At 40.1% G+C, this 27,883-nt stretch overlaps 3 protein-coding genes, 2 long non-coding RNA genes and 5 other non-coding genes across 11 annotated transcripts in view; 8 read left to right on the forward strand and 2 right to left on the reverse strand.

Moving 5' to 3' along the window:
• LOC122771695 (caskin-2-like) overlaps positions 1-3,744 on the forward strand; it is a 37,733-nt gene extending 33,989 nt beyond the window's left edge. The window contains 1 exon segment of the mRNA XM_044029406.1: positions 1,918-3,744. Within this exon segment, the coding sequence (XP_043885341.1) occupies positions 1,918-2,014 (97 nt within the window). The 3' untranslated portion in view covers positions 2,015-3,744.
• Positions 3,745-3,983: 239 nt separating this feature from the next.
• LOC122771700 lies at positions 3,984-11,322 on the reverse strand. The gene is made up of 3 exons (XR_006360639.1): positions 11,186-11,322; positions 10,559-10,633; positions 3,984-4,863 (listed from the first exon to the last, which is right to left on the reverse strand). It is a non-coding gene; the product is annotated as an uncharacterized LOC122771700 (long non-coding RNA).
• LOC122771699 lies at positions 8,106-10,431 on the forward strand. The gene is made up of 7 exons (XR_006360638.1): positions 8,106-8,135; positions 8,898-9,016; positions 9,221-9,294; positions 9,488-9,553; positions 9,749-9,831; positions 10,029-10,107; positions 10,305-10,431. It is a non-coding gene; the product is annotated as an uncharacterized LOC122771699 (long non-coding RNA).
• LOC122771734 lies at positions 9,051-9,140 on the forward strand. The gene has a single exon (XR_006360657.1). It is a non-coding gene; the product is annotated as a small nucleolar RNA SNORD60 (small nucleolar RNA).
• On the forward strand, positions 9,332-9,421 carry LOC122771733. The gene has a single exon (XR_006360656.1). It is a non-coding gene; the product is annotated as a small nucleolar RNA SNORD60 (small nucleolar RNA).
• On the forward strand, positions 9,594-9,682 carry LOC122771736. Its single transcript, XR_006360659.1, has one exon. It is a non-coding gene; the product is annotated as a small nucleolar RNA SNORD60 (small nucleolar RNA).
• Positions 9,874-9,962, forward strand: LOC122771737. Its single transcript, XR_006360660.1, has one exon. It is a non-coding gene; the product is annotated as a small nucleolar RNA SNORD60 (small nucleolar RNA).
• Positions 10,150-10,234, forward strand: LOC122771738. Its single transcript, XR_006360661.1, has one exon. It is a non-coding gene; the product is annotated as a small nucleolar RNA SNORD60 (small nucleolar RNA).
• Positions 11,323-11,375: 53 nt separating the features above from the next.
• LOC122771698 (guanine nucleotide-binding protein G(I)/G(S)/G(O) subunit gamma-13-like) lies at positions 11,376-13,879 on the forward strand. Of its 2 annotated transcripts, XM_044029408.1 has the most exons (3): positions 11,376-11,590; positions 13,290-13,397; positions 13,471-13,879. In XM_044029408.1, the coding sequence occupies exons 2-3, from the start codon at positions 13,300-13,302 to the stop codon at positions 13,574-13,576; spliced, it is 204 nt and encodes a 67-aa protein (XP_043885343.1). In that variant the 5' UTR covers positions 11,376-11,590; positions 13,290-13,299; the 3' UTR covers positions 13,577-13,879. The 2 variants fall into 2 exon arrangements, with proteins under 2 accessions (XP_043885343.1, XP_043885344.1); XM_044029409.1 differs by lacking the exon at positions 11,376-11,590 and having other exon boundaries at positions 13,269-13,397.
• Positions 13,749-26,897, reverse strand: chtf18 (CTF18, chromosome transmission fidelity factor 18 homolog (S. cerevisiae)). Its single transcript, XM_044029407.1, has 22 exons — positions 26,659-26,897; positions 25,923-26,012; positions 25,703-25,853; positions 25,306-25,495; positions 25,122-25,214; positions 24,921-24,973; positions 24,692-24,836; positions 24,341-24,565; positions 23,995-24,092; positions 23,759-23,882; positions 23,528-23,664; positions 23,352-23,445; positions 23,176-23,274; positions 22,969-23,099; positions 22,542-22,656; positions 22,211-22,435; positions 21,983-22,132; positions 21,041-21,171; positions 18,663-18,807; positions 18,407-18,502; positions 17,108-17,177; positions 13,749-14,079 (listed from the first exon to the last, which is right to left on the reverse strand). The coding sequence occupies exons 1-22, from the start codon at positions 26,744-26,746 to the stop codon at positions 13,958-13,960; spliced, it is 2,772 nt and encodes a 923-aa protein (XP_043885342.1). The 5' UTR covers positions 26,747-26,897; the 3' UTR covers positions 13,749-13,957.
• Positions 26,898-27,883: the final 986 nt, after the last annotated feature.

A 27,883-nucleotide genomic window follows, 5' to 3' on the forward strand; every position in this document is an offset into this window, starting at 1 on the left:
TTTAATTACCTCTTGTGGGTTTTAATCCAGTTTACTGTGACTGCACTTTACTTTCTCCACAGCTGGACAAACCTGATCCACTTACTTTTGAAGTGTGGGTCAGTGGTGCAGTGTTTTGTCCTCATTTGACACGACAAACTGATCTAAATTTACCACAGCTCTCACTTGTGCCTTTGCCATGGCAACGGTTGCCGAGGCTGATGTGTACTTGATATTCTGAACCCAAACGCCTTAACCAGCAGACGGAGACCGGTTATGGCATGGCATAAACATAAAGTTGTGATCGTTAAAGTTTCAGCTTGATTTGTCTACTCCTGCGGTTGCCATGGTGACACCAAACAGTCAGGCTGCTGTTCAGGCACTATAAAAGTCACCCCGTGTTTTGTTAGTAATATTTTTTTATGTGACGCAGCAGCTGAAAGGAAATGTTCACTTTGCATAAACACTAACGTGTGACGTGTTGTAAAGAGATTAAATTAGATTGGAAATCTGTGACTTATATGCTGCATTTAAACTGCAGACTGAATGTCAATAAATTTGATGTTGTGCCGGCAATATGGTAACAAAAACTTTTTATTAAAGCAGCTACAGGGAATCTTTTTAAGCCTCTGTGCCAGTGATGGTCGTGTCCAGATGCGAGTTTTTCAACTCTCTGTCCATCGATTCCATCCTTAAGCAGATAATAAAATACTTATATTGGTCTGATACCAGCCAACATGACTGGATCTGATGTCAGAAAAGTTTTGGGAAATTCGGTGGAACTCAATTTTGTTCTAGAGCTGAGTCGATTAATCGATAACTAAATGAATCGACAACTATTTTGATAATCGATTAATCGGTTTGAAGCTTTTTTCATGATTAAAACGAGATTTCCGATTGTTTAAGCTTCTTAAATGTGAATATTTTCTTCATTCAAATCATTAAAAGTGAATGAGTTTGGTTTGTAGACAAAACAAGATGTTTGAGAACATCATCATTTCCAGGTTTGACGAACACCGATCAACATTCTGATATTTTATGGACCAAACGATGAATCGATTCATTGAAAAAAAATAATCGACAGATTAATCGATTATGAAAAGAATCGTTAGTTAGCAGCTCTATTCTGTTCTAATGAATTATTTTAAAGTGAGTTTTAGCTCATCGTGTACCTGTTTGGCTCAACTTTACTGTTTTTAATCAATATCACGACACAGCTGTTATTTAAAAGAAAAAGGGGAGGGGGGGAAGCACCCTCTGTTGAGCAGCTGCTCAGCACAAATCTGCATCCACACACAGCTAACAGCCAGCTGGTGAACATTTAGCAGCTAAAGAGCCAAATATTTATGGAAGGATTTCAGGGAGATAAACTGCAGGTGGTGAGAGACATGAATCCTAATTAAGGCAAGTGTTGCATCGTAAAATACTCTTAGAGTTTCACATGACTTATATACTTGTAAATATCTGATTAAGCATTAGCTCTCATGTCCACCAGTGACATTCCAGCGCTGCACACAGGAAGTGATTTGTTTTACGTCCAGCCTAGGTTTGCAAAGGGGCGGAAAATACCTGGTAAATTTCCAGAAAGCCTTTAAAAAAAATTTGATTCCACTTTTGGAATCTAATTTTCACTAGAATTTGAAGGAATGAATGAGAATTTACTGGCCTTGACGAAGGTTTTACAAAACTAAAACCCTAGTGAATTTAGAATATGAAGCTCTATAAATGTCCATGTCTGGAGGTGTGGTGTCATGTGACCAGGATGTGAGAAAAAGCTGCACACCTATTAGTGATAAACTGAGTTATTAACAGCTATACTGTTTATTTTAAAGAGGTAAAACTGTGTATCAGACCTTTGCCTCATTATCATCTTAACTCCTCCTTCTCCTTCTCCTTCTCCTCCTTCTTCTTCTTCTCCTTCTTTGGACCAAATGGCAGCTCTCTTTCCAGCAAAAAGACAACAGTCTCCATCTTGGACGACATCGGCAGCATGTTTGACGACTTGGCCGACCAACTGGACGCGATGCTCGACTGATCTCCTGCCAGCATCTCATTTCCGACGAGTCCTCTCCCCCGCTCCCCCGTCATGTGTAGGTGTATGAAGACAGCTTTCCCGAGGCTTCATGCTGGTGCTCTGAGCCTGTGTGTGTGTGTGTGTGTGTGACAGAGAGAGAGAGAGATAGAGAGCGTGTCCTTCCAGTGTGAGCGCTTCTCATGTAGCCTTGCACACTGAGGAGGGAGTCTTCCTCATCTTGTGCAGTAGCTCTCTCGGCCTCTCAAAGTGAGGAGGCTGCTCCCACACAACCTCTGACCTCTGCAGCCCAGCGAGACAGTGTGGACCGAGAAGCACAATCATCTCCACATCCTTTCGTCTCCACTGACTCTGGGGTCGGACAGAGGGATAAGCATATTGCTTGCAACAACAACAAACAAAAAAAATAATATATATATATATAGCACACAAACTGACAGATAGATAGCTAGGCAGACGTGATGCATACAGATGAGACACTGGAGAGGATTTTTAAAAGCACACGCAAAAAGACGGGCCGCTTTCTGAGTCCGTCTCACTCCTGCGACGCCGACAGGATGCAATTTTCCAGATGAATCGTAGCCTCTGTTTCTCTTCTGTATGAGTGGGGGATTGTGGCTAGCGTCACTTCCTGAGCCGTGTGTCATCTCTGTTCATGTCGTTGTTGTTGCTGTTGTTGTTATTATTATTGTTGTTGTTAAAAGAGTGTGTGTGTGTGTGTGTCTGTAGTCCCTGCTAATGCTCATGTCAGTGTCCTCCCACTCGTACAGTAGTTATGATCATGACCAACGACGGCGTCGACGCGTGTGTGTGTGTGTGTGCGCGCACACGCATTGGTTTTAATACAGCTGGTGTTCTGCTATTTGGTGTTTAGCTCCGCCCATGGATATTCACATGGAAACGAATCCCCAACATTTACATCTGCACTCATGCAATGTTTCCCTGTGTCCTGCTGCAGTGAACGGTGTTTTTTAAAATATAATATTCTGTAGTACATTCAGCATACATGCATTCATAGAGTTTACCTGGTGTTTGAGCTTATAGGGCTCCCTCTAGTGTTGGATAGTGAAACTGCCTCTACGCTGCTCACCCTCTGTCTCGTCTTCCACCCTGTTTTTTCTCCCCCTTTTCTCTCCCTTTGTGTCCATTTTGGTTTACTCAGCATCTCTCTGTGCCTTGGTAGTTTTCTTTTGTATAGTCAAAAATCATTTAAAAAGTTCAGTGTTTTTCTCTGTTTTCCGGACAAAACGCCCCTATTCATTGTTTGTTTGTGGTGTCATAAGTAGCTTATAGGTTGAGTTGTGAGTACTTCAGTATATGATCAATAAAATAAGTCACCCTGTCTGAAATCCTGCTGTAACCATTGAGAAGCCTTGATCCAGCCCGTGTGAGATCATCAGCTTCTCCACGGTGGTTTCCCCCCCAAAAACTAGTTCAGACAGCGGATCAACCACCAGTGTTCACCCCTAATGAAGAGTCTACTTGTATTTTTATGCTCTTTGAAAAACAAAGATATATTTGAGAGACAGATGGTTTTATGTGAATAATGAAAAAATAATGATATTAATAATTATGATAATTCTAGACATTGAGTTGAGCTGACTGAGCCTGTACATTAATGGATGTGTTGTGACGGCTGCTGTGCCATGGTTGGGTTTAGATTGTGTTTCTGCTGTGTGATGATGCATTTCCTGTACAGCTGTGATCAGAATAAATGTGTACATTAAAGCTCACGTGGCTCATGGTGTGGCTCTTTTATCCATTATTATTTATGACAACAGCTGAAACTAAGTGCTGCACATCAGAGATAAATAAAATGTATGACATGCAGTGGATCCACAAGTTCTGTCCTCTCTGAGCTTCCGTTTAGGTTTTGGTAACTAGGAGCAACTGATCAGCTGACCTCAGAGACCTGGCAGGAGTGTAAGGATGAAGCAGCTCAGAGAGGTGAGATGGGGATTTAAAAAAACAAATAAAATGACCCATCGACTAAACACAAATGGAAAAAAAGGAAGATTCTTGTGATAGAAATCTCTCTTATGGAGGAGATGTGACAAAAACAAGCGTGTAGATTTGGCTTATAGTTCACAACTTCAAATAAACTCTAATCAACGACTTCACACGTCACAATACAAACTTAAAGTGTTCTGGCCGGCACGACACTGCAGAATCTGGTGTGTTGGAGTAAGGAAAGTTGTGTTTAATCCTGTATGACCAAATCTAATCCTTGATATGACACTTTCCTCTCCTAGTACCAAACCTCTCCCGCTTTCCTTTGGATTTTGAAAAACCATCTTCCTTTTCTCTCCTCCTCCCATTGTTGTTGCCACCTCTCTTTACTTTAATGATGCTCTTCATTTCCATTTTGCTTCATTTGAATTGCTAAATCTATGCTAGTGTGTCCTGTTGCCACCTTGTCAGCCATTTCATTCCCTGTAACCCCAGTGTGTGCTGGTAACTGTGAGTCCCATCATCTGAATGTTATACAGGTTTGCTGTGTTTCTATGAGGCTGTGTTGTCTGCGGATTGTTCTTAGTCGCCGCATTTCCTCAACCCATTGTACTGCTAATAAAATTGCAATTAGTTCTCCTGTATTCACTGACACTTCATCACTTAACCGTTTCTGTGTTTGAATTTGAAATTCTGCGACAAAACGCCTTCTTTTTGGGATATTTTTTGATGCCTCTGTTCCTCAGGTCAACGGAGCAGTCACATATAAAGGAGGAGCTTGATTGCAAAGTAGCCGCAGCTGTGTCGGTTAAACTCACCTCTCTTCACACCTGCACTCCCTCATGCAGCTGACGAGCTGCTAGCCACGCCCACCTCCACAGTCACACTTGACGTGAATGACCCTGGAACAAAAATGCAAAACAATAATCGATCACTAATGACTCCCCAGAGCCAAACTTTTCCCTCTTCTCATGAAGTATGAAACTATTTGTTCTTGTTCTTTCCACCTCGAGAACAAAAACAAATGTCTCTGTTCTTGTGGAGTAAGTACAGGCCTAAGACTTGCTTGACTAACGTCGGTAAAAGACTCTACGTGACTTAGACTTGAGTAAAGTGACTTTGATCTATCGAATATTTACATTTTCACAAATACTGAGTTGTTACAATTTGTTTTTGAAACACAGAGAAACATTAGCTGTCTGCTTTGGAGACCTTGCGTACAAACCTGGCAACCGAGTGACACCAACATCACTACGTGAAATTTCCCTCGACACTTCAAATCCCACAAAAGAAAGTAAGACAGGAAGTCAGTTGGTTGCTATTTTAATCTAAATGCTGATTATGATAAGTGCCTGGAATGTGCGTAAACTACCAATACAAATTATGGATTTTATACCTCCACAAAAACCCTCAAGTAATCCTTTGACCCTGGATTTCTTCAGAAGTATACAGTAAAAGTACTTCATATTTATTGTGTATGAAGCACAAGAAGTGAAATCATAAACTACTAATAAAAATTAAGGATTTTATACTTCGTCAAAAATTGATTTTTGTGTTAATCATATATAAAAAAAAATTATAAGCAATTCAGTTGAGTAATACAGCGTTTCTGACACAGATACTAATATTTAATATTAAAATGTGGAATATCTGGGAAATCATCTATTCATACGACTTGACTTGTCCGACCCCATTAAATTGATCATTACTCATTTATTTATTCATAGTAATATATAGGCATTTGTTTTTTTGCCAGTTTATCATAATTAATATTCTGGGTCTTTTCTACAGCAACACAATGTAGGATTTCAACCTTTAAATAGTGTCCCAGATTATGTTAATACATACATACATAAACTTACAACAGGGTAAATGTCACCTGTGTTAAAGCATCGTCTGTATTTGCGATATGGAACTTGTGTCTACAAATACTTTACGGCATAGGTCAAATTCACCTCATGAATAAGATATTATACACAAACTAAGTGATATTTTAAATCATTTCACAATAAAAATGATAATTACATTAAAAAACTACGGCTCCTGTGAGGTTTTTGAGATGTAATCATTGGCTGCTGTCAGCACATTATTGGAATGAAAATAAAACTTGTTTGTGCAGCAGCTCATATAATGAAGTGCAAGGACATAAAAAAAGTCGACAAATAAAGCTACGAGAACAAATCCTGCTGAGATCACTTTATCACGCAATAAAACAGAAATAAACTCTGTAATTGGGCACAAGTTGAGAGAAATGTGGCAAAAACTGGGAAAGCAGGAAGATTATTTTATGGAATTTAAATGAAATATGATGGAAAACACAGAGGAAAAAAACCCAGAAGCAGTAATATCTCACCAACATAGAAGTAAACAGTGTGTTATTTAAAATATCAAAAGATAACACGGAAAGCTGTTTATTAAGAACTTTTGGTGAAACTATAGAACATGATTTTTGCTCTTAAATATAATTCTGAGTAAAAGGGATAGTTCAGGGTTTTTGTGGTATACAGTATAAATGTATAGTATACATTTAATAGAGGAGAACGTTTTTTTCATTTAAAGATTTCACAGCAAAATTCAACATCAAGAGTCTCAAGAGGAGAATATAATAATATAATCTGCCAAGCAACCTACCTTGAAAATTGGGGACACGGATTGTTATGGATTTAGAACTGAAATGAGGGGAAAAAAAACATTCAAAGGCATTTTCTTTTGTTGGGATAGTTGTAGGTTGTACCTGTGATTAACTGACCACAGCTGGAGCTAATTATCAGAGTTAACCAGAGAGAGAATCACAGCTGAGGCTGATGAACCCGTGTGAGAGACGCAGGTTCCTGAGTTCTTCTCCTGTTACAGAGGAAAGATCTCTCTGGCTTTTGTGTTTATTTGGGTTAAGATCCAACTTTTCAGTGACTCCATCACTTTTGATAGATTAAGTGGATGGTTTGAAATATTTCTTTCCACCATCTTTAGAACTTTTAGAAGTGTTTTTCAGAGGTGCTTTTTGTTAGTTTCTTTGAATATTTCCTCTATTGTTTAGTGTTTATTGAAAAGAAACAACACTGATCTGCTAACAAAATAATTAGTCTGGTTTTAAACAAACATCTTTTCATGACTGTAGTTCAAGTCTTATCAGAGAAAATGTCTTTACAAAAACAGGCCTTTTCTATTTATATTTCTTGAGCAATTCCCCCTGAAGTAAAAAATAAAATAAGAATGTTACACAGGAGATACAAACTCACAGTAGACCCATGTGGAAACCATTGAAAATAGACAATAAACCTTAGTTTATCTACAATAATATATTACATGAACAGAGTGGATTCCAAAGTATCTGACACTTACTAACGTTGTGATTTTTTGAATGAAGTAAATAGATGGATAAAGACCGTACACATTCTCATGTTCTCATTCTCTGTTCATATGATCCTAGCCTTGCTCCCTTTTTTTTGTTTACATTTATTTTATTTGAATTCTGTGTCCCTGTGTCTGTGAATTCTGGGTTCATATACTAGGATGCAACCACTCGTATCAGAAGAGCTATCCATCTTTGACCCCTCTCCACGCAAATATAATTAATCTGGTGCTGCAAAACCTATTAGACCCATAAAATGAAGATAACACCATGTATAAAGGTTTATATATAAATATAATAACTAAAGTTTGTTCCATTTGGGAAATTCAAGAACTACAAAAAGGAAAACTGTTGAAGGACAACAGAATTATGTAGACCTATTTGTGTCCTTTCATTATGTGTGGAGACAGTGAGACAGTAAAACATGTTCTTTACTCTTTACTTGCAGAAGGGGAAACTGTTTTCAGTATGAGCACGCTTTTAAATCTGGATTCTTGGATTAAAACAAAAACATTGATGGATTATCTTCACAAAACAGGAGTGTACGAAAGGATTTGATGTCGGTCTCAATAACAACCAGTAGGGGCAGCAATATGCCATAGCTGCGTCTAGCCTGTCATACTAAAGAAGAAGAAGAAGAAGTGGGAGGGACTTCCGCTAGGACCGGAAATGTTCAGAGAGTTCGGTCTTTTTCATTCTCAACCGAACTATGTCGACGTGAAGTTGTCAAGTGTTCCACCGACACAGCAAAAAACAGCTGAAATAGGCTTCTTTTTTCCCCCCCTCTTCCTAGTACCGTTTGCTTCAAAAAAAGACAGAAACGTGAGTATTAGTGATTATAATGTTGTATAATAATGTTAATGTTAAATGTGGAGGAGCTCGTGCTGCCATGATAGTCCGAACCGTACCACGTGGACGGCGTGAGTCAGCGCAAACACTGGTCGAAAATGTAAAGAAAAGGAGTTTATTTAAGTAAGGCAGCATTATTAACATGACGTTAATGTCATCTTCTGGTCTCAACGTGAACGTTAACAACGAATTATTACGAAAATTATGTTTGTCAAACGTTAAAGCCCGTTTTAAAATACTCCATTCTGTGAAACACCTAATGATAAAGATATTTGGTATACTTAATCGCAACTTAAATCTGTTTATATCCATTATATCTGGTTCAGAAGGTGTTTCAAGAACACACGCGGTTTTTTTCACGCGTGGCTTGTTGCATTACTGCAGTGAGAAGCAATGTGCCATTTTGTTTGATAAAACATTTGATAAAAGTTTAAATGTAATGAACGGTATTATACACGTAGGGCTGCAACTAAGGATTAGTTCTTTCATAATCATTTTCTTGACTAATAGAGTAATAGTTTGGTCCGTAAAAACTAAAAAAAATGTTATATGGAGCAAATAAACCATAAACCGTGTGTGTACACTTAAAGTGGTCAAATAATGGATTCCCGATCCTGAAAGAATCGAGAAGTTTGTCCTTCAGTTCTCCAATGTCAAGAAATACATCTCTACAGTCCACACTGGTCATTGATTTAAAATTACACACATGTTTAATGACCCACACTCTCTTAACAGATGACAGCCGGGGGACAGGCGGTGCTGTTAAACGGACTGGAGACTTGAGAGCGGGCCGAGCTCGATCCTTTTGTGACAATGTGACGAGGCAATGATTTGAGTTCAGGAGACTTTGTCGCGTGAGTTTGTATCTTGATTGTGTGAAACAGCTTTAGCCGGTGATGACAAACTAAATAAAACTTTTCTGACACCTACTATGAGAGCTGATCTTCAGCTACTGATTCGAAATTAATTCTGAGGCTGAATGTTTCATTATATTTGCACATTCTAGACCTAGAGACCTCCACCTTTCTCTAACTTTTAAAGTTTAATCCACTGTGCAGGCTGAAATGTGGAGGTGTCCAGACTGGAGGGGGACCACCACCTCTCAAGCTGTTATTGACCTCAGGACCAGTTGGTAAGCACATTTAAAATATTGATATTAGAAAATATGTAGCCAGTGATGACAAACTTAAATAAACTTTTCTGACACCTACTATGAGAGCTGAACTCCAGCTCCTGATTCTAAATTAAACCTGAGGCTACATCACTGCTGAGAGCATGTGCAGTGCCTGTTATTTTCTATTGAATTATCACCTTTTCTTTTACAGTTAAGACTTGGAACCTGACTGGAGACCAGAGTTGATCGAATGGGACATTTTTGGGATTCAGAGCTGGTGAGATAATAAAAAAAAGTTGGCGTTTTAATACTTTCATAGCCGGTGATGACAAATCAAATTACTTTTCTGACACCTACTATGAGAGCTGAACTCCAGCTCCTGATTCTAGCTTTTATTCTGAGGCTACATCACTGTTGAGATCATGTGCAGTGCCTGTTATTTTCTATTGAATTACCACCTTTTCTTTTACAGTTAAGACAGATGGGGAGGGTCAAGACTTGGAACCTGACTGGAGACCAGTTGATCGAATGGGACACTGCAGGGACTCAGAGCTGGTGAGATTATTTTTTAAAAAGTTGGCATTTTAATGTCTTCATAGCCGGTGATGACAAATCAAAAAACTTTTCTGACACCTACTATGAGAGCTGAACTCCAGCTCCTGATTCTAGCTTTTATTCTGAGGCTCCTACTGTAAATATGTAGACATGAATCCAGGAATGTCTGATTTTAAAACTGAGCTCCTCTGTTACAGGTTGGCTCATGGCGACTCATCCTAGAGGAGAGGGACACTCACTGTCGATGGTTATAATAATCTGGTTTACTTAATTGAGGTGAGTTTACTGCTTTAAGTTGCATCGGCACATGCAAGCTACAGCCAGTGATTAAACTTAATATTTCTGACACCTCATATGAGAGCTACCAGCTCCTGATTCTAACTTTTTTGTTCTACTGAGGCTACCACCATTTGACCTTTTTACTGTCTCAAAAACATTGATCTCGCCTAATATCCAATACTTTTCTCTTTCAGGTTTCCCTAACCTCCAGAGGAGTGCTGCCCCTGAGGTGTTTTCAAAGTGAAGATGTCACCAAACATAAAATAATGTTGGGTGTGTTGTAGCAGTTTGCATTTGTTGAATAAACAGTGGTTTGGTAAACCTTTGTCAATGGTCTGTATTACTGGGAAAACTTTGTAAATGTGTTTGCATTACATGATAACAATAGAAATAAAGTTTGAGTTGAGTTGTGACTAGGCACTACTTTTAGAATTTTAGGCCACAGTACCTTAGTGGAAGAGTGAGTCATTCTTCTGGTAGGTTGTGGGTTTGACTCCCTGTCCATCCTACATGTGGATGTGTCCTTGGGAAAGTGAAAGGGTATGAAATGGCAAAACTGAGTGTAAGAGGTTTGAGTGGTCATCAAGACTAAAAAAGAGCTATATATATATACATATGTGCGAGGAACAAGTTGCTTCATGGCACATCATTTAAATCTAAATTCAATAATGCGAGTGAAATGTGATTGTTTACATACTTTTTGTTACTCAATTGTTACTCGCATATATATATAAATATATACGTATATTTTTAGCTCTTGATGACCACTCATATAAATATATATATACATGAGAATATTCCCCATAAATAAGCACCTTAAAAATGAAATGCTCTGCAGTCACTTCATTATCAAAAAAACAAACGGTTCTAACTGAACTTGTGTCTTAAAGGTTAAATTTCTAACCCAAATATTTGCTATAACATTAATGGAACATGTGGCAGAGGTGTTACAATCACCATTAAACACTGTCTAGTTCTCTGACTTCTCTGAGTCTGGACATTACTTGGTTAACTGGATAAAGCAAAAAATGTCAACTCTCACAGGAAACCTCAAACTTGTGTTGTTGACACTGACCCACGGCTGCTTGTTTTTCCTCTGAAGCGCGTCCTCATTTGCGTGTTTCCTGCCTCTGCTCAGGATTTCCATACAGGTGCGTCCTCAGCTCCAGATCTTCATTTGCCTGTCAAACCAGGCGGTGGCAGCGGCGGGTCCTCCCTCCCTCTCTCTCCGCCCTGCGCATCCCGCATCCAGTCGCTAGGAGAGAGGAGCGCAGGGGAGTGTCCTGAACCGAGCACACAGCTCACACACACACACACACAGAGTACTCCTCCTCCTCTCCTTCGTCTTCCTCCTACACTAAAGCTGAACTCTGCTGGGTAAATTCCTCCTTCTCCACCGACTCTCCTCGCTTTCTGAGCCCAGTCTCTACCCTCCCATCAGCCGAACCCGATCAGCGGTCCTTCGCCGGTAGGCCCCACGGTAAGAGCAGCTGTTTGTGTGTGTGTGTGTGGTGGTGGTTAATGGTGGTGTACGTGTTTCCATCTACATGTAATCACGATGCACAGTGACCGTGTTTACTCGATGCTGTTGTTCGTGATGCGGTGTAAAAAAAAACAGAGACTCAGTGATGGAGACTGGTGTTACATTCAAATGATCATTAAAACGACGAAGACTTTCCCTGGAACAGCAGCAGGAGGAGGATGATGATGACGATGATGATGATGGAGGCTGCTGCTGCTGGTGGTGGAGGTGGAGGAGGAGGAGGAAACCGGCCGACCTACTTAGATCCATTAAAGACATGAAGAGGAGGGAGGAGGAAGAGGGGGGAGACAGCTTCCAGTAGAGACAGAGAGGACTGAAGTGGTCCAGGATTGGCCTGAACTCTCATCCCGCCGTCTTCCTGCTGTAGTGTGACAGGGTGGGGCAGGGTTTATGTGAAGTAGAAATAAATGAATGGAAACAACTACTGTGCTATTTTAGGTTCTAAATACAAAGTGCATCTCCCTGAGGAAAATGCAGAAAATTGTACCTTTTTAGTATTTCCATGTCCTCAAATCTGATCCATCTACATTTTTCTGACAGCGGATGTAAATTATTAATGTGTACTTCTTCTTGTGTTTCCATTTGGAGCAATGTAACGCTCCTCCTGCACTACGCACCGTGAAGAAGTTAAAGAAAGAGACGCTGCTATGTGTAAAAAAACACCCTGCACTGCAAAGTTTACTCAACAAAAACAAACAGTATGTCAGGATCATGTGTGTATTACTGGACGAGCTGCTGATGCACTTACATGCACATTAGAGACCGATATGTGGTTTTCTACGACCGACGGTGGTTTTTACAGATCAGGGCAGCCCACAGCCAAGCGGAAAGAGAACTTGGCTTGTGAGGGGTTGCCGGTTCGACTCCTCGCTGTATAAACTAAAATATACATGAAACACAAATAAATAGGGCAAAAAATTACATTTTTGCAACATTTTCTCACTGAGAACAATGTGTAATTTTAGATTATTAAGAAATAATATCGGCTCAATGAGTGGGAATATTTTCCTATAGTAATAAATGTACTGCAGTAAAAAAGCATTGCTTTTGAAATATATTTACAAGTATATAATAGCAGACCACATTGTACTCAAGTACTTGGGTACATGTGTTTAAATCACAGTGTAGATCTGAGGGGTTACCGTATACGATTTTTAGAAGAAATAAAAAAAAAAAACAGAAACAGAAAAGCGTGGATCAGAAACTAAAGCGAGATTTTCCAAACTCATTTGTTCTTTTTCTTGCAAATAACAGTGTAATTTACAGGTGCAACAAATAATCCATAATTCAATGAACTAGGGATGGGTATTTGAGACAAAATGAAGCGATACAATCATCATCTCATAATGTACTTATGAGATGTAAAATATGATCACTGCTTGCCTTTTTAAACTGAATGTTTGACTTAGTTGGACAAAATAAGACTGGTTGGAATAATACTGGACATCTGGTCTTTGATATAAAAGGCGCGACATCAACATTGTAGAATTAACACGTGAACTGAGGATGATCCGACCTACAGTTCCTGTCTCTATAAATGTAAACATCTACTCAGGTGCGAGTAGGAATATGAAATACATTTCATGCAGCTGGACTTGACCGCAGTGTGTGTGTGTGTGTGTGTGTGTGTTTACAGCCGTATCATCATGGAGGAGTTAGATGTCCCACAGATGAGGAGAGAAGTGGAAAGTCTTCAGTATCAGCTGGCGATAAACAGAGAGAAATCCTCCATCACTGTCACCGAGTGAGTGTGTACACACACACACACACAGCTTACCAAGTGCTGTGTGCTGACGGTTGTGTTTTTGTTTTCGCAGGCTGGTGAAGTGGATCGAGGGTTGTGTTTGTGAAGATCCCTTCCTGAACCCTGAGCTGATGAGAGCAAACCCCTGGGTAGAAAAGGGCAAGTGTGTGATCCTCTAAAAGTTTCACGCACACACAATCACAGATGCATACGACAAAAGAATCTCACACTCCGACACACACACAAATCACGCTGCACTAACTCACACACACACACACACATTGTAGTTGATAATATTATGTTGTTTATTTATTTGGAGACTTCTGAATGCTGTTGTTTTATGTGTGTGTGAGTGTACAAACACTGATTAGCTCCTTTTTAGAGGTTTGTTTTGATGGTCTGCTGAGAAATGTTCCAACACCACCACGTTTGTATTGGCTCTTTACACTGTCAATCAAAAATAAAGACTGTTTTGAATTTAACGCGAGGCGCGTGTTGATTCAGACCCTTTAGCAAAACACCGCATGCAAAAGAGCGACAGTAGTGTGAACGCGAGTGTGTTACAGTAGCTCTCTGATGTAGACGTTTCGCCGGACGGCGTTGGACATGCCCTCGTTGAACCTGAACCACACGTCACTGTTGCCCACTGCGGTTCCCATCGCAAGAACGGGACACTTCTCACCTGGAGAAAGAGAAAAAGAGTAAATACGAAACAAAAGAGATAAAAAACACAACACACAAGTTAAGAAAAATGACTCTTCTCGAGTGATCATGTGGCTGCTGCTGAAAGGATAATCACATGACACAAGAAGAGGAACGTGATAACGAGTCTCGGTAGATCATTCCATCAAAGCCACACACTGATGCATAATGCATAATAATCGATTACTGAATTAATCGTCAACTACTTTGATAATCGATTAATTAAAACAGGCTTTCTTTCTTAAATGTGCATATTTTCTGGTTTCTTTGCTTCATATAACAAAGAAATCCTTAAAACTGAATTATTTTTGGTTTGTGGACAAAAAAACGAGTCATTCGAGGACATCATTTGAAGACACCGGGACATCTTCGAGCTGCGGCTTCATTCAGGGCTATGACACGTCAACAGCTGGCCGTGCCATCAGTGGTTCACAGTAGATTAGTGTTGTCTCCTGTGACTGTAGCAGGACGTGTTAAAATGGACGAGTAGCCAAATGAAGGACGGCCCATCTCTCATAACACACCAGTGTAACAGTGTTGTTGGAATCAAAACACAGCTCAAATAGTCTGATAAACTTTAACAAATGTCTCAAATGTTGTATATGTGCAGATGCAACTTATCATTATAAACACTGAAATGTAATTCTTCTGTTATTATTAACTGTTATTCAATTATAAGCAAAGTAAATCTTCCCCACATACCAAGAAAAAGTCATATGGACAAAAAACATTTATTAAGTACTTGATTTACTAATAATGAAGCTCCACTCACAACTAAAACCCAATGATACTAGTATTTATGCCACCTGAGGCAGTTGGTGATGCATTGCTTCATATGAACATGCTCTCAACGCTTTGCCAATTCAGCCTCGTCTCTTAAAGTTCACAGGTATTCGTGAGGACAGGCATTTAGAGCTGTGCCTTCTTTCTTTTTTTGGGGTGGCACAATTCAACAGCTGTTTCCGTTTAGACCCAAATACAGCCACAGCATTTCCACACACGCCGATTACCTCATCTATCAATTTCCTGAATGCACTGTTTACAGGAAAGTGAGAGACTTTGAAGGGTCCACTTTTGTTTTGCTGAATCAAGGCTTGTTAGAATGAATCGAAATTGCAATACAGCCGGCTCGCAGGAGGCGCAATACAGTGGTGTGAAAAGATGTTTGCCCCCTTAAATATTAGTCAAAAACAACACAACGTTTTTATTATTAAGGGAGGGAAAAAAAATCTAAACCTACATGGCCCTGTGTGAAAAAGTGTTTGCCCCCTAAACCTAATAACTGGTTGGACTGCCCCTTTGCAGCAACAACTACAATCCAGACACACACCTTTCAAAAGGTTCAACTTTTGTCTTGTCAGTCCACAGAGTATTTTCCCAAAAGTCTTGGGGATCATCAAAATGTTTTTTTGGCAAAATTGAGACGAGCCTTAATGTTCTTTTTGCCCAACAGTGGTTTTCATCTTGGAACTCTGCCATGCAGGCCATTTCTTCCCAGTCTCTTTCTTATGGTGGAGTCATGAGAACTGACCTTAACTGAGGCCAGTGAGGCCTGCAGTTCTTTAGATGTTGTTCTGGGTTCTTTTGTGACCTCTTAGATGAGTCGTCGCTGCGCTATTGGGGTTATTCTTGTCGGCTGGCCACTCATGGGAAGGTTGCCCACTGTTCCACGTTCTCTCCATTTGTGAATAACGGCCCTCACTGTGGTTCTCTGGAGTCCCAAAGCTTTAGAAAGGTCTTTGGAACCTTTTCCAGACCGATAGATGTCAACTACTTTGTTTCTCATTTGTTCCTGAATTGCTTTAGATCGCGGCATGATGTCTTCCTTTTTTGGAATCTTTTGGCCGACTTCACTTTGTCTGACAGGTTCTATTTAAGTCGTCTCTTGATTCAATAGGTCTGGCAGTAATCAGGCCTGGGTGTGGCAAGAGAAAGTTTTCAAAAAATGTGACTAACCACAGTGACCTGATGATTTTACAAAGGGGGCAATTACTTTTTCACATGGGACATGTAGGTTTGGATAGTTTTTTTCCCCGTAACAAATAAGATCATCACTTAAAAACTAGATTTTGAGTTTACTTGGGTTATCTTTGTCTAATATTTAAATTTGTTTGATGATCTGCAACATGTAAGTGTGACAAACACGCAAAAAAATAAGAAACAGGAAGTGGGCAAATACTTTTTCACAACACTGTATTTGTTAAAGCCCAAAATGTGTCAAAATATAATTTTAGATGAATTATTGTCTTGTTCTATACACATCATATTCTACAGACTGATGGTTTGGTTCTCACAGATCTGCACAAATATCACACAGTAATTATTTTCAAATGTTTTTTGAATGGAAACGAGAATAACGACACAAAAATGACCATTCCCTCAGATATCGCGAATCATAAACGCAATCCCTGTCAAAAATCTGATGTTTATTCAAAATTGTTCAGTCCTAACCTTGACTTAAATTTTGAAAAACTTTTTCCTCCAAGTTTTAGGAGAACATGAAAGATGCCGCATGTAAACAAAATAAAACAATTTAGTATCTGTCGCTTGCTAAAAGGTTCACAAAGGAACAATTCAACTCTGTTTGTGGAGCTACAAACGCTATAAGACTGAAATTTAGCAGCTGTTTTTCATTTCATTTCAAATTAAAATGACATTAAAATAAGACTGTTTATTTTATGAATATAGGGAGGAGACTGCAGCTTGTTGATAACAGAAATATGACACCACCAGCAGCATTATGGTGGCAGTTGCTGCTGACAGTCCAGATCCCCAGCCTGCAGTCTGCAACAGGAGCACTCAATTACTCACTCAGTTACACAACACACACACACACACACACACACACACACACACACACACACACACACACACACACACACACACACACACACACACACACACACATCACTCATCACCGCTGCTGTGTTTGAAACTCGGGCGCCTTGAGGCACTTTTCCCTAAACAGCGGCGCGTGCGACACGGAAAAAGCGCGGTCTCTACGGTACCTGTGTCTGACGACTTCTGCGCTCTCTGAGGTTTGGGGGCGATCGCTCGACCGAAGAAATCCACCTCGGGCTGCAGGACACGGACACACAAACACAGTGATGAGGGACGAAGTTTCTAAAGCACCGTCCTCAGTAATAAGGTCAATATCATCGAGCAATCACACTCACACTCCACACCTCATTAACCTAATTCTTAGTTATATCATCAGGGACTTTAACCCAGAGACTCTTCATTACCCTTATTTCCGCCCTCTAGAGGCTCTTCTTCCCCATCCCTCTATCACAGAACTATTCAAACTGTGGTGGAAACCATACGAGAAGACAGTTATGAAAACATTCACCAAAATGTGATTAAGCTTGCTGAGCTTTCTGTTACCAGTCACACGACCTCTGATAAGTTCTTTTCTGACAGTTTAACGGTGTGGAAATGCCTTGTGACCAAGTGAAGTGAACACATAACCCAGCACTACTTATACTGTAACGTCCAGAAGCACACACACGTGTCACACTGTATGCGTGATCACAATGTGTGACATGTGTATGACAGACGACGGCATAGATGCGTACACCTCATGTTGTCAACAGTGATAAATGGATGTGAATGGTGTTCTATCTTTGCAGTGATTAATAAAGTTCATAAGCTTCTCAGCCTACATCTCTGAACACTGCAGCTCATTCAAACAGGCCATGATGTTCAGCGCCAACTGCTGCTTGTCAGCTCCTCTCTAGCTCCACCCACAGGCAGTCACATTACTGTTCTTTTTAAATGGGCAAAAATTAACCCTGTGTCTGATGTTGGTCCTACTAAAGCATTGAGGATGTTGTTTAAGGGTAGGGTGCAGTTTTTACAATATCCACAGTAAATACCTTTGTAAATTTACAATCATAACTAGAGCTGAAACTATTAATCAATTACTAAATTAATCGACAACTATTTTGATAATCGATGAATCAGTTTGAAGCTTTTTGCATGATTGAAACAAGATTTCTGATTGTTTTAGCTTCTTAAATGTGAGTATTTTCTTATTTCTTTGCTCTGGATAACAAAGAAATCATTAAAAGTGAATCATTTTGACATTAGACATTAGAGAATATCATCATTTACACTGATCAAAATTTTTTTTTACGGTTTTCTGATATTTTATGGACCAAACGATTAATTGAGAAAATAATCGCCAGATTAATAGATTACGAAAATGATGCAATAATTGCAGCTCTAGTAATAACCTATTTTTATTTCCCATTTCACACCTGTGTGTGTGTGTGAGTGTGAGTGTGAGTGTGTGTGTCCTGACTCACCCTGGTCTCCACAGTGGTCTGTTTGACAATGTTCTCCAGCCTCTGCTGATGGTTACTGGTTGTTTTGGGAACAGCACTTTTTTTGTCTTTGTCTTTCTGCATCAGACAGTAGATTATATAAAAAAAAAAACATTAGATGTTTAACACACACATATATATGCAGTGATGTGATTATGTACAGGATGTGCTGCGTACAGCAAACCCATGACAGTTCACCCTCTTGGGTAAACCGCGTTGTGCATGTGTGCGGTCTCACCGCTGCAGGGTTTCGCTGCAGCATCAGTTGCTCAGCTCTCCTCATCCTCTCCTGCTCCATCTCTCTGCTGATGGTTTGTTTGGCCTGATACGTCAGCTGGCGATGCGGGGGCAGGCTTGGAAACCTCACCACCTCCTCAACACGTCTGCACACACACACAGTGGGTACACATAAGCGCACACTGATTTACACACAAACACTCCGCTGACAGAAGTGAATCCTGTTAGGGTGGAAATATTCCACTTTTGGTGCCATGGGTTATTTTCTATAATAAAATTCTAAAACCTTAATCCTCTTATCGCTGATCTCCATCCAACACACACAGGTTTGCACAGCTATTCTTCTTAGGACAGTGCATTGATTAATTTGGACAGCCTAAACAAAGGATTATCCGTAAACATAACCAGTTAACACCTAACCACAATTCAAATCTTAGCCCTAAACTTAACCACTTCCTCAGAAATGAGGTGCTGCCTCATTTGGACCAGGTTTTGAGCTTCCCGAGGACCACCGGTCCTGACAAGGCCAGTGTTTATACCAGAAAAGGTCCTTAAGAGGCCATTAAAATCACTTAGCTAAAGCACCTACATGTGTGGGTGTTCAGACAATCACATGACCATAGAAAAACACCTGTCCTTTCATATCAGGCTGCATCATTTATTATTCAGCTGCATCTTTACAGCAACATTTTCACCATTAGAAACAAAGTCGCACGCAAACTCTTTCATGAGTGTGAACGTGACGCAGAAAATAACTGCATTTCCTTTGTTACACAGACGTTCTACAGAATACGTGAAAAATATGAGAAACAAAATTGAGTATGTCATTCAAAATCTGATAAGAAACAGGCCTTTCCACATGGTCAATTTATATCAAATTGTAAATACATTTATTAAACATTATGGAGCTAATGTAAGCATTATAAACACTGACAAGAGATTTACTTTAAAATAATAATACGGTCACCATGTGTATTTCTAAATTTAGCTCTATCTTAGAAATAGATTACAACAATAATTACAACATTTTGGCCGAAGTTACACTTTTTTTATTACGATGTATGAATCTTTCTATAGTTTGATCGATTCTTCACTTTCCTTGTGATTATTTTCTTTTGAAGCCTTTTTTTTTTGACTGGCAAGATGTTTTTCTCCTTAATGCATTTTAAGTTATAGGTAAAGCCCTTGGATTTGCCACATGGGTGAGAGTTGTCCAGAAAAACTTACTTGTAATAAATAAATACACACATAAAATAAGTAACTCTGTTAATTAAACTAATAAAAAGTGAATAATCAAAAATGGTAAAATTTGCTTAAAATAAAAAAATAGCTCCAAATATTAATCAATAAGTTGTCCTTATACTACTTTTTCATTTGTGCTCCTGTATTTCTGTAAGGCACACTGATGACCTTTGACCTTTGACAATGTGCTACACAAATAAATCAATTGTAAAATTTGGTAGCAATGAATTATTTTCCTTTCTCCGGTATTAAGACAGGACACAGCGTATGCATACATTGTGAGAACACTGATAATATTACACAACAGACTGATCTGTGCTCAGTCTCCATCCACCCTGCTCTTTTACACTGCATGCCTCTCACTGCTAAAACCTGGCTACCATCAATAATTCCACTACAGTCTGACCAATCGAACGCGGTGTCAAAAAAAGGGCAGTCAAATCAAATAATCCTGATGGGACTGGGCCGATCCACTATCTGTGACGCTGGAATGTTTATATCCTCAACAGTCTTCCCTGTTTTTACCCACAAGGCATCAGAGCGTGGCGTTGTGGTGAGCCAAAGAGGGCAGATACAGGAAGGTGTAAAGCAGGAAAAGCAGCAGTAAAGCTAACACCAGAGGCAGACACCAGTCGTTAGTGACCAGCACCTGGTCACAGCGAGCCTGGAGAAAGGAGCCGCCACGTCTGTTTGCCCGCCCTTCAACCTGTGCCGGCATGGTGGACACGTCTGGCTGTTTTTTTTTTTTTTACTAACACAAGTGTCTCCTCTGCAGTCACAAAAATAAAGATCCAAAAGGTGTCCCACATTAAATCTGAACCAAAGTTTTCTCAGTAATTCCTCTTTTTTTTCAACAGATAATCCATCCCAGCTTCACTCCAACAACAGCCTCATGTATCCATCCTTTCATCTGTTTTTTCCATCTGCCTGTGCCCTACTGGGGAGGCTTTGCCTGCTTCCACACACAAACATCAGGTGTAAAGGAGATTAATCTCTAAGCTTCCAAGCAGAGAGCCACTGTGTGGACAAGAGACATGACCTTCAATACCCCACATACACACATCTGCCCTACATGTGTCCACATAGAGAAGGAGTAGGCTCTGTGGCACGTGTGTGCATGTGTGTGTGCACACTCACGGTTCCAGCACGTATGTGTACTGTCCTTCAGGCGTGCGGTCCTGCCTGTAGGAGAGGTTGTAGGCCAGCATGGTGTTGATCAGCTCACGCATCTGTTCCTTCTCTCTGGTGCTGAACAGTTGTGGATTGACCTGGAAGAAAAACACAAAGTGCCATCAGCCAAGGTCACTTTTTACTAATATTATCAGTCATATCATCACATTTCCAGTGAACTGGGCTGCATGTCTGTCTATAATTACACTTTTCTCGATACGTTTGCTGTGACACGAGTTTCAGCACAGAAATTATGCTTGATCTGAATATAGGTTTGACATTTAAAAAGCACCAGTAACCAGCAGGAGATTTTTTTCAGGGCTTCAATTATAATTGCAGAACTTCTTCGAGCCTTTTACAGATTCCAGATAAATATATGCAGTATATCTGCTAAGGACGGTTGATTTAACCTTTCAAAAATAATAGGCATTACAGAAATGGCACTATAAATAGTCACAGTATACTACATTTTGTAGAGCAGTATCTCACTCACCTTTAAAAAGTGGGTCCCTGTATGACTTACTTGGTAAATACAATACGAGCTCACAAGTAGCCGAGTGAACTCTGAACTGTTTACCAGGCTATCACAGGGTCAAACAATTATTCACACTGACTCACATTCACACCTATAACCTAACGCCAACAGAATGTGCCTACTTCATTAGACTTGACAGGTGAACCTATTAAAACAGATGAGTGTATAGCCCATTACAACTAGAGACACAAAAGTCTGACTTAATAAATAGGTGTAACTGGAGTCTACATAAATATGTCTCATCAGCGTGTTTACATTAATATTATATATAATAATCTCCATTTTCTGCTCCAGGAGACATGTGATAAATGGACTCAGGGAAACAAAACACCATCAAGCTGCTACATTTACACTCAGTATATGCTTTTACATACAGGCCTTAGTTTGGGAGAGATGATGTTGAGCAGCAGAGTCAGAATATCAAGAGTCAGGCTGAGCTGGCTGATCCTAGTTCTGATGCATGCTGGGATATCGGCCAACATGGACGACAAGGCGTTCCTGCTGCTGAGGAGACGAGAAGTGGCCTGGAGAGAAGACAACAATGACTCGGCGATCATCTCAGTCACTATCAACAAAACTAATCCAGTTGAGTGGAGCCGTACCTCATGGTGGCTGTGGGGATAACTGATGCGGGGCACGTGTGTGTGGGCAAACAGGAAGTGGAAGGTGACGGGCAGGAAGGGCAGGTATTTCATCAGGGTGAAATTCTGGTTGTGCATAATCATTTGGTTTAGCCTGTCTGAGAACGACAGCCACTCCAGAGCCTCGCACACACAGTGCATGTTGGGGTCCCTCACACGCATGGACAGGTAATTATCATACAGACCCTGAGGAAGACCACACACACACATTTCATCTGATGTCAGTCCAAAGGCATTGGTTAACAATCAGCAGCATTCAGTAAAAAAAAAAGCAAAGCTGTGTGTTTATTACCTGAGAAACCTTTTCATATTCTCCACTAGATGAAGACAAGTGTAGAATGTGCTGGAACCTCTGAGCGCCACCCCCTGAGCCTGGTGCCTCCTCAAAGCCCTCACCGATACGTTTCCTACAAGGACAAGGTACAATGTCGAGGCAACATGTTAATTCTTCGTTAAGCATTAATTCTTAGTTGGACCATTGCTTCTTTCCCTGCCCGCCCCCATGCTGCTGTATACACACAAATGCTCCCTCAGTCAGGTCTGATAGTATTTAGATCAAGGACGCAGCCAACACCCCACTGAACACACTTTGCTTCATTTACATAATTTATTTATGACTAAGTTTGAACTTTGCTTAAAGTGAAGGTGATTGGTAATGGGAAAAAAAATGTCACAACATCCAGCATTTGTGATTTCATCAAAGGAGAAAGAATCGGTACCGTTTTGTACGTGGTAACTGAAAGATCTCCTGCCACAGATGGAACAAGCCTTTGTTCTGGTCTTTCTGTCCCACAGCGATGGACTGGATTGTCTTTGCGTTCAGCTGCTTGTGACCACGACCGTGAAGGAACTGACCGGACAAGTAAACGCACCTTAACACACAAGACTGTTACACTCTTTAATATCTACACCAATCTCTCACTCACCTGCAGTGTGTTGATGCAAGACCTGATGTCATTGTCTGTCTTCTCGCAGAGTGACATCAGAGTGCCCGTGTCTGCCTTCATCCCCTGCTGAAGTGAAATCTGGAGGGGGGAAAAAATGTCTGTGTCACATTTGTCTGTTTTCACCTACATGTGTGTGCACGTGTGCATGTGTTGACCTCAGCCAGTCTCTGTGTGAGGCGGGAAGGCTGAGTCTGAGGAAACGTCAGGAGGAAGGCCTGCTGCCTGAGAGCCCGCAGAGCTGGAACATAACTGAAGGGAAAGAGAGAAATATGTAAATACATGATATGAAAGACTTCGTCACTACCGTTGAACACCATGGTCTCTCTCTTACAGGTCGTTACAGATGCAGATGATTGGCCGGAGCAGGATGGTCTCCTTCTTCTTTTTCTTCTTTGCCGTCTCTGTAGTGGCCTCACCTCCATGTCCGTCTTTCCTGTTCAGAGTTGCTAACAGAATGTTGATGGCAGCCTGTCGAGCAACACGGATGAATCATATCAGTATAGATTAATAATACGCAAGGTTGGTACCAAAATTGTTAATTCTACTGTTGCCCTGAACGTACCACAGGTGCTCCATCGATCTCATCGATAATGAGGCAGTTTGGTCTCTCATTGGATCCTAACACCGACTTCATCTGGGTCGCTGTGTCGATGCGTTTCTGGAAGACCTCCGCGCTGCGGTCATCACTGCAAAAACAGCAGCAGTACCACGACAGAGGTCACAACAGGAGAATTTCACTATGAACACCATTTTTTTTTTTTTTTAAATGCACTAAAGTCTTGATTTGGTTTGTTTAACCTGGCATTGATTTCCACCACATTGTATCCAGCATGCTTGGCGATAATGTGAGCCAGCGTGGTCTTCCCCAAACCTGGAGGACCAGACAACATTGCCACCTAGAGAAAGACATACACCCACAAAAAATAAAAACACTTTAATTCACAGATCTAATACTAAACTGACACAAATCTTATTTGAAACTGAAAATGAAGATTCAATTTCTGTGTCAACACAGAAATTAGGTCCGAGTCACATCAACAGAAAAAAAATCATGAGTCACTTCATCGTGGTAAATCTTAACATAGCCATTAGCCCTTTCACATCAACTCCAGGCTATTAAACTCAGAGTCAGAAGATGCTCAACCTTGAATTTGGGTCTTTTGTACTGGTCCAGTTCAGCCTCCAGTATCTCTTCCGTCATCTCCATCTTGGTCTTGAAGCGGTTTGGATTCTGGTTGCCTTGGTTGGGTTTAAAAGTGTGTTGATTGGTAGCCTGTCTGTCAGAGCGGGCAGGGCGGGTCTTCCTCTCTTTTCCAAACACAACGGTGTCCCAGAGTTTCAACCACTTGAGCAGACAGCGGTTGGTAAACTGCAGAGAAGCAGTCACACACACACACACACAACTGGTGTCGGACTCAGACATTCAAATCCATAAGAGTTTTTAATTTTTTTAAATTCAGGCAAGTATATACTGTTATACAGAAATAGAACTTACATCATCACTGAGAAGCTCTGTGTAGTGTCGAGGAGAAAATCTGTCGACCCAGAGACGAGAGGTTCGCCCCTCATCGTCTCCATCATCGTCATCCTCAACCTCATCATCTCTGCTTTCAGGCTCAACACACACGTCGTTCACACTGCTGTAAGTCATCATAAAGATCATTAAAATGCAATTACCACATTACTGCACTGTATGTGTGAGAGAGAGACTCGGCTGGTCTTACCTGGCCAGTAGTTCTGAGAGACGCTGTGATTCCTCCACGACCTGCTGGTGACGCTGCGCAATTTGAAAAGAGAAAACAGAAACTAATGTAATTAAAATCTCAGCAGCCAACTAACTATTTACATTTGATTATAGTACAAGGATCAGGGGAAACATCAACATTGTGGTGCAGTGCACATACGAGTACATCTCACTCACTCACCCTCTCTGCTTCTTGCTCTCTCATTACACTTACTGGCAGTGCCAGCAGCCCCAGTGAACCCTGGGAGTTTGGTACCATCCGGGATTCTACTATCTGGAAAAAAAAATACAAAGATATGACTTGACTAAGCACTGAATCAGAGATATAGAAGAGTAAATCTGGGTTTTACAGTGTGGTGTTAGACCTTTGTCTCTGCGTCTTCTTTCTGACGGAGGTAGACGCGAGTCCCAGATGAGTCGGTCACGCTGATGTACTCTCCCTCTAATGGAGGGCGCTTCAAAACACGCAGTGATGCAGGCGCCACTGTGTGAGGTCGCAACGGCGTTGCTGGGAAGGTAGCGAAGCCACTGATGTCCAATTCAGCAGGAGCAGATCTGCAAAACAACCATGTTTTAGTTGACTGTAATGACCATAAAAGATCCATCAACCTACAAATCCATAATAATGTCTAATTTTTCAGCTGTTTTCTCTACCTTTAAGGTACCTCTACCAGATTAATGCCCACCAAACAGCACCCTTTCCCCCTCTGTTATCTATATTTTTTTTTCCACTGTTCCTAACATTCACTGTCTCTCTCCTACCTGAATGTGTGAGAAGGTTCAAACTGCTCTGGAGAGGATGGAGGTGTGATGTCAGCACTCTGCGATGGGGCTTTGCTCTCTAGAGATTGTGATGTGCTGAAAAGTCTCTTGACCACACCTGCCTCCTGCTTCTGTCGCTTTGCCTTTGGAGCTAAAAGGACAATCTTATTTAAGATACAAAATTACGACAATAAAAACACCTAAACTAGAGTGAACTCACTGATCGGTTGATTGTCCAGCAAGTGCTCAATGTCTGAAATGTCATCTCCTGGCCCCTGACTCTGGCGTCCCCGAGGCTTGGAAGAGTCCACTGAGAAATTCATACACACAGACAGAAAAACATATTAACCACTCAGTCATATGTATGTATGTATATATATACATATATATATATATATATATATATATATATATATTGTATATAACAACAGATTATTAGCATAAGAGGTGTGTCAAACATTTGAGGTTTCAGCATTTTATTTGTATTGCCTTGTGAAGCACTTTGTGATTCCATATCTGTGAAAAATGTTATATTGATAACATTGACTCAAAACAAAGTTTAATCTATAATAAAAATTGTAGCAAAGCTTAGCCTAAGGCAAGACATTGATATGTTGTGTTTGGTGAATTACTGTTGATAAGATTGATTACTGCCATTAGAGAAAGGACTTGGCATCTAAGCAGGAACAGCAAACAGGAAGAAAACATAACGAAGAAGAAGAAGAGAGGGAAGCAAAGAAAAGACAAGAAGACGGCAGTAAATGCAACATTAAAGATGGTAAACAATCTTTTCCAGGTTTGGTAAACACCGATGAACATTTTCCAACATTTTCTGACATTTTACGGACCACAAAACTACTCGATACATAGAAGAAAAAATAATGGATAGATTGATCTATTATGAAAATAATTATTTTCTAATTTATGTTAGTTAGTTCTCCAACAAGTGAACTCACTCTCCATCTCAGCCAAAACCTCCAGTTCGTCAGCGAACTGGTCATCAAAGTCGTCCTGTCTCTCGAACAGTTCGTCATATTCGTCCATGTCAGCAGAACGACACCAGCGGAGAAGCTCTACTGTAAAGTGTAAAGAATAAAACACTCTCAAACGCTTTTTTAAAGCTGTTTAAACGGAATGTTTAGTCGCTGTTTCAGCAGCCGATCTCGCCAAACTAATTTCCCGGCAATTTTTTTGTTGTGAAGTTTTACTTCCGGGTTACGAGTGTTACGTTTCGTCCTCCATATACAGACAGCTCATTAACGCCACCAAACGGTATGGAGGGTAAATCAAGTCAATTTAATTTGAATCAAATTAGATATAATCAATTTAATTTGATATAATGTAATCACATACGCAATATAGGTGGTACATAGACAACAACGCCACAATTGTATTTGTTTATGTGTATTTTTATCTATTTTTTTTTTATATTTTAATTATATTTACCAGGAAAACATTAAGAACACATTCTTATTTACAATGTGGACCAGACATATGCCAAAAAACACTAATGGGATAAGTGGGGTAAGGGAAGAGCGAGAAAACTTTAAGATACAAACATCAAACACATGACAATAACAGTGAGTCATTTGCACATTTTACATAGTTTTCTGACAAAAGTTCTTAACATATTTTGATCTTAAACCGTTCTGTTATCTTTTTGTTTAAGTATTTGTTTATTTTATTTAATAATGTCTTCAATTTTAGTGTTGCTTTAATGTGATTTAATGAAAATATTATTATAGTTTTTTTAATTATAATTTTCTTTGTAACTTTTGCACATTGCAATTAGTTAAGTCATTGTCATGCAACAATACATGCATTGTTTTTATTTTTGTTACTTTTTTGGAGGCTAACACCATATTCACCTCTTAGTATTGTGCCATTTTGAGGACAATTCTTCTACTTTTGCTACCATTTAAGATTAAGGCTGACATTGGGACTGTGCCAGCAACATGGATACTGTGCAGAATTATTAATTATTGGTGTTCAAAAGGCCCCCAAAATCAAATTTGACTTTTGGCCCCATGAATGCTTGGGCCGGCCTTGAAAACAGTAACACACATACTATGATGTGAGATTTCAAACCTTCAGTAAGAAAATTGCAATTCAATGTTCTTGCCACTAGATATCGCCACAGACCAGTCCATCTTTGAATGACATAGTGACCACAATTTTAAT

The sequence above is a fragment of the Solea senegalensis genome, linkage group LG6, assembly GCF_019176455.1.
Source record: "Solea senegalensis isolate Sse05_10M linkage group LG6, IFAPA_SoseM_1, whole genome shotgun sequence".
Lineage (NCBI taxonomy): Eukaryota > Metazoa > Chordata > Actinopteri > Pleuronectiformes > Soleidae > Solea > Solea senegalensis.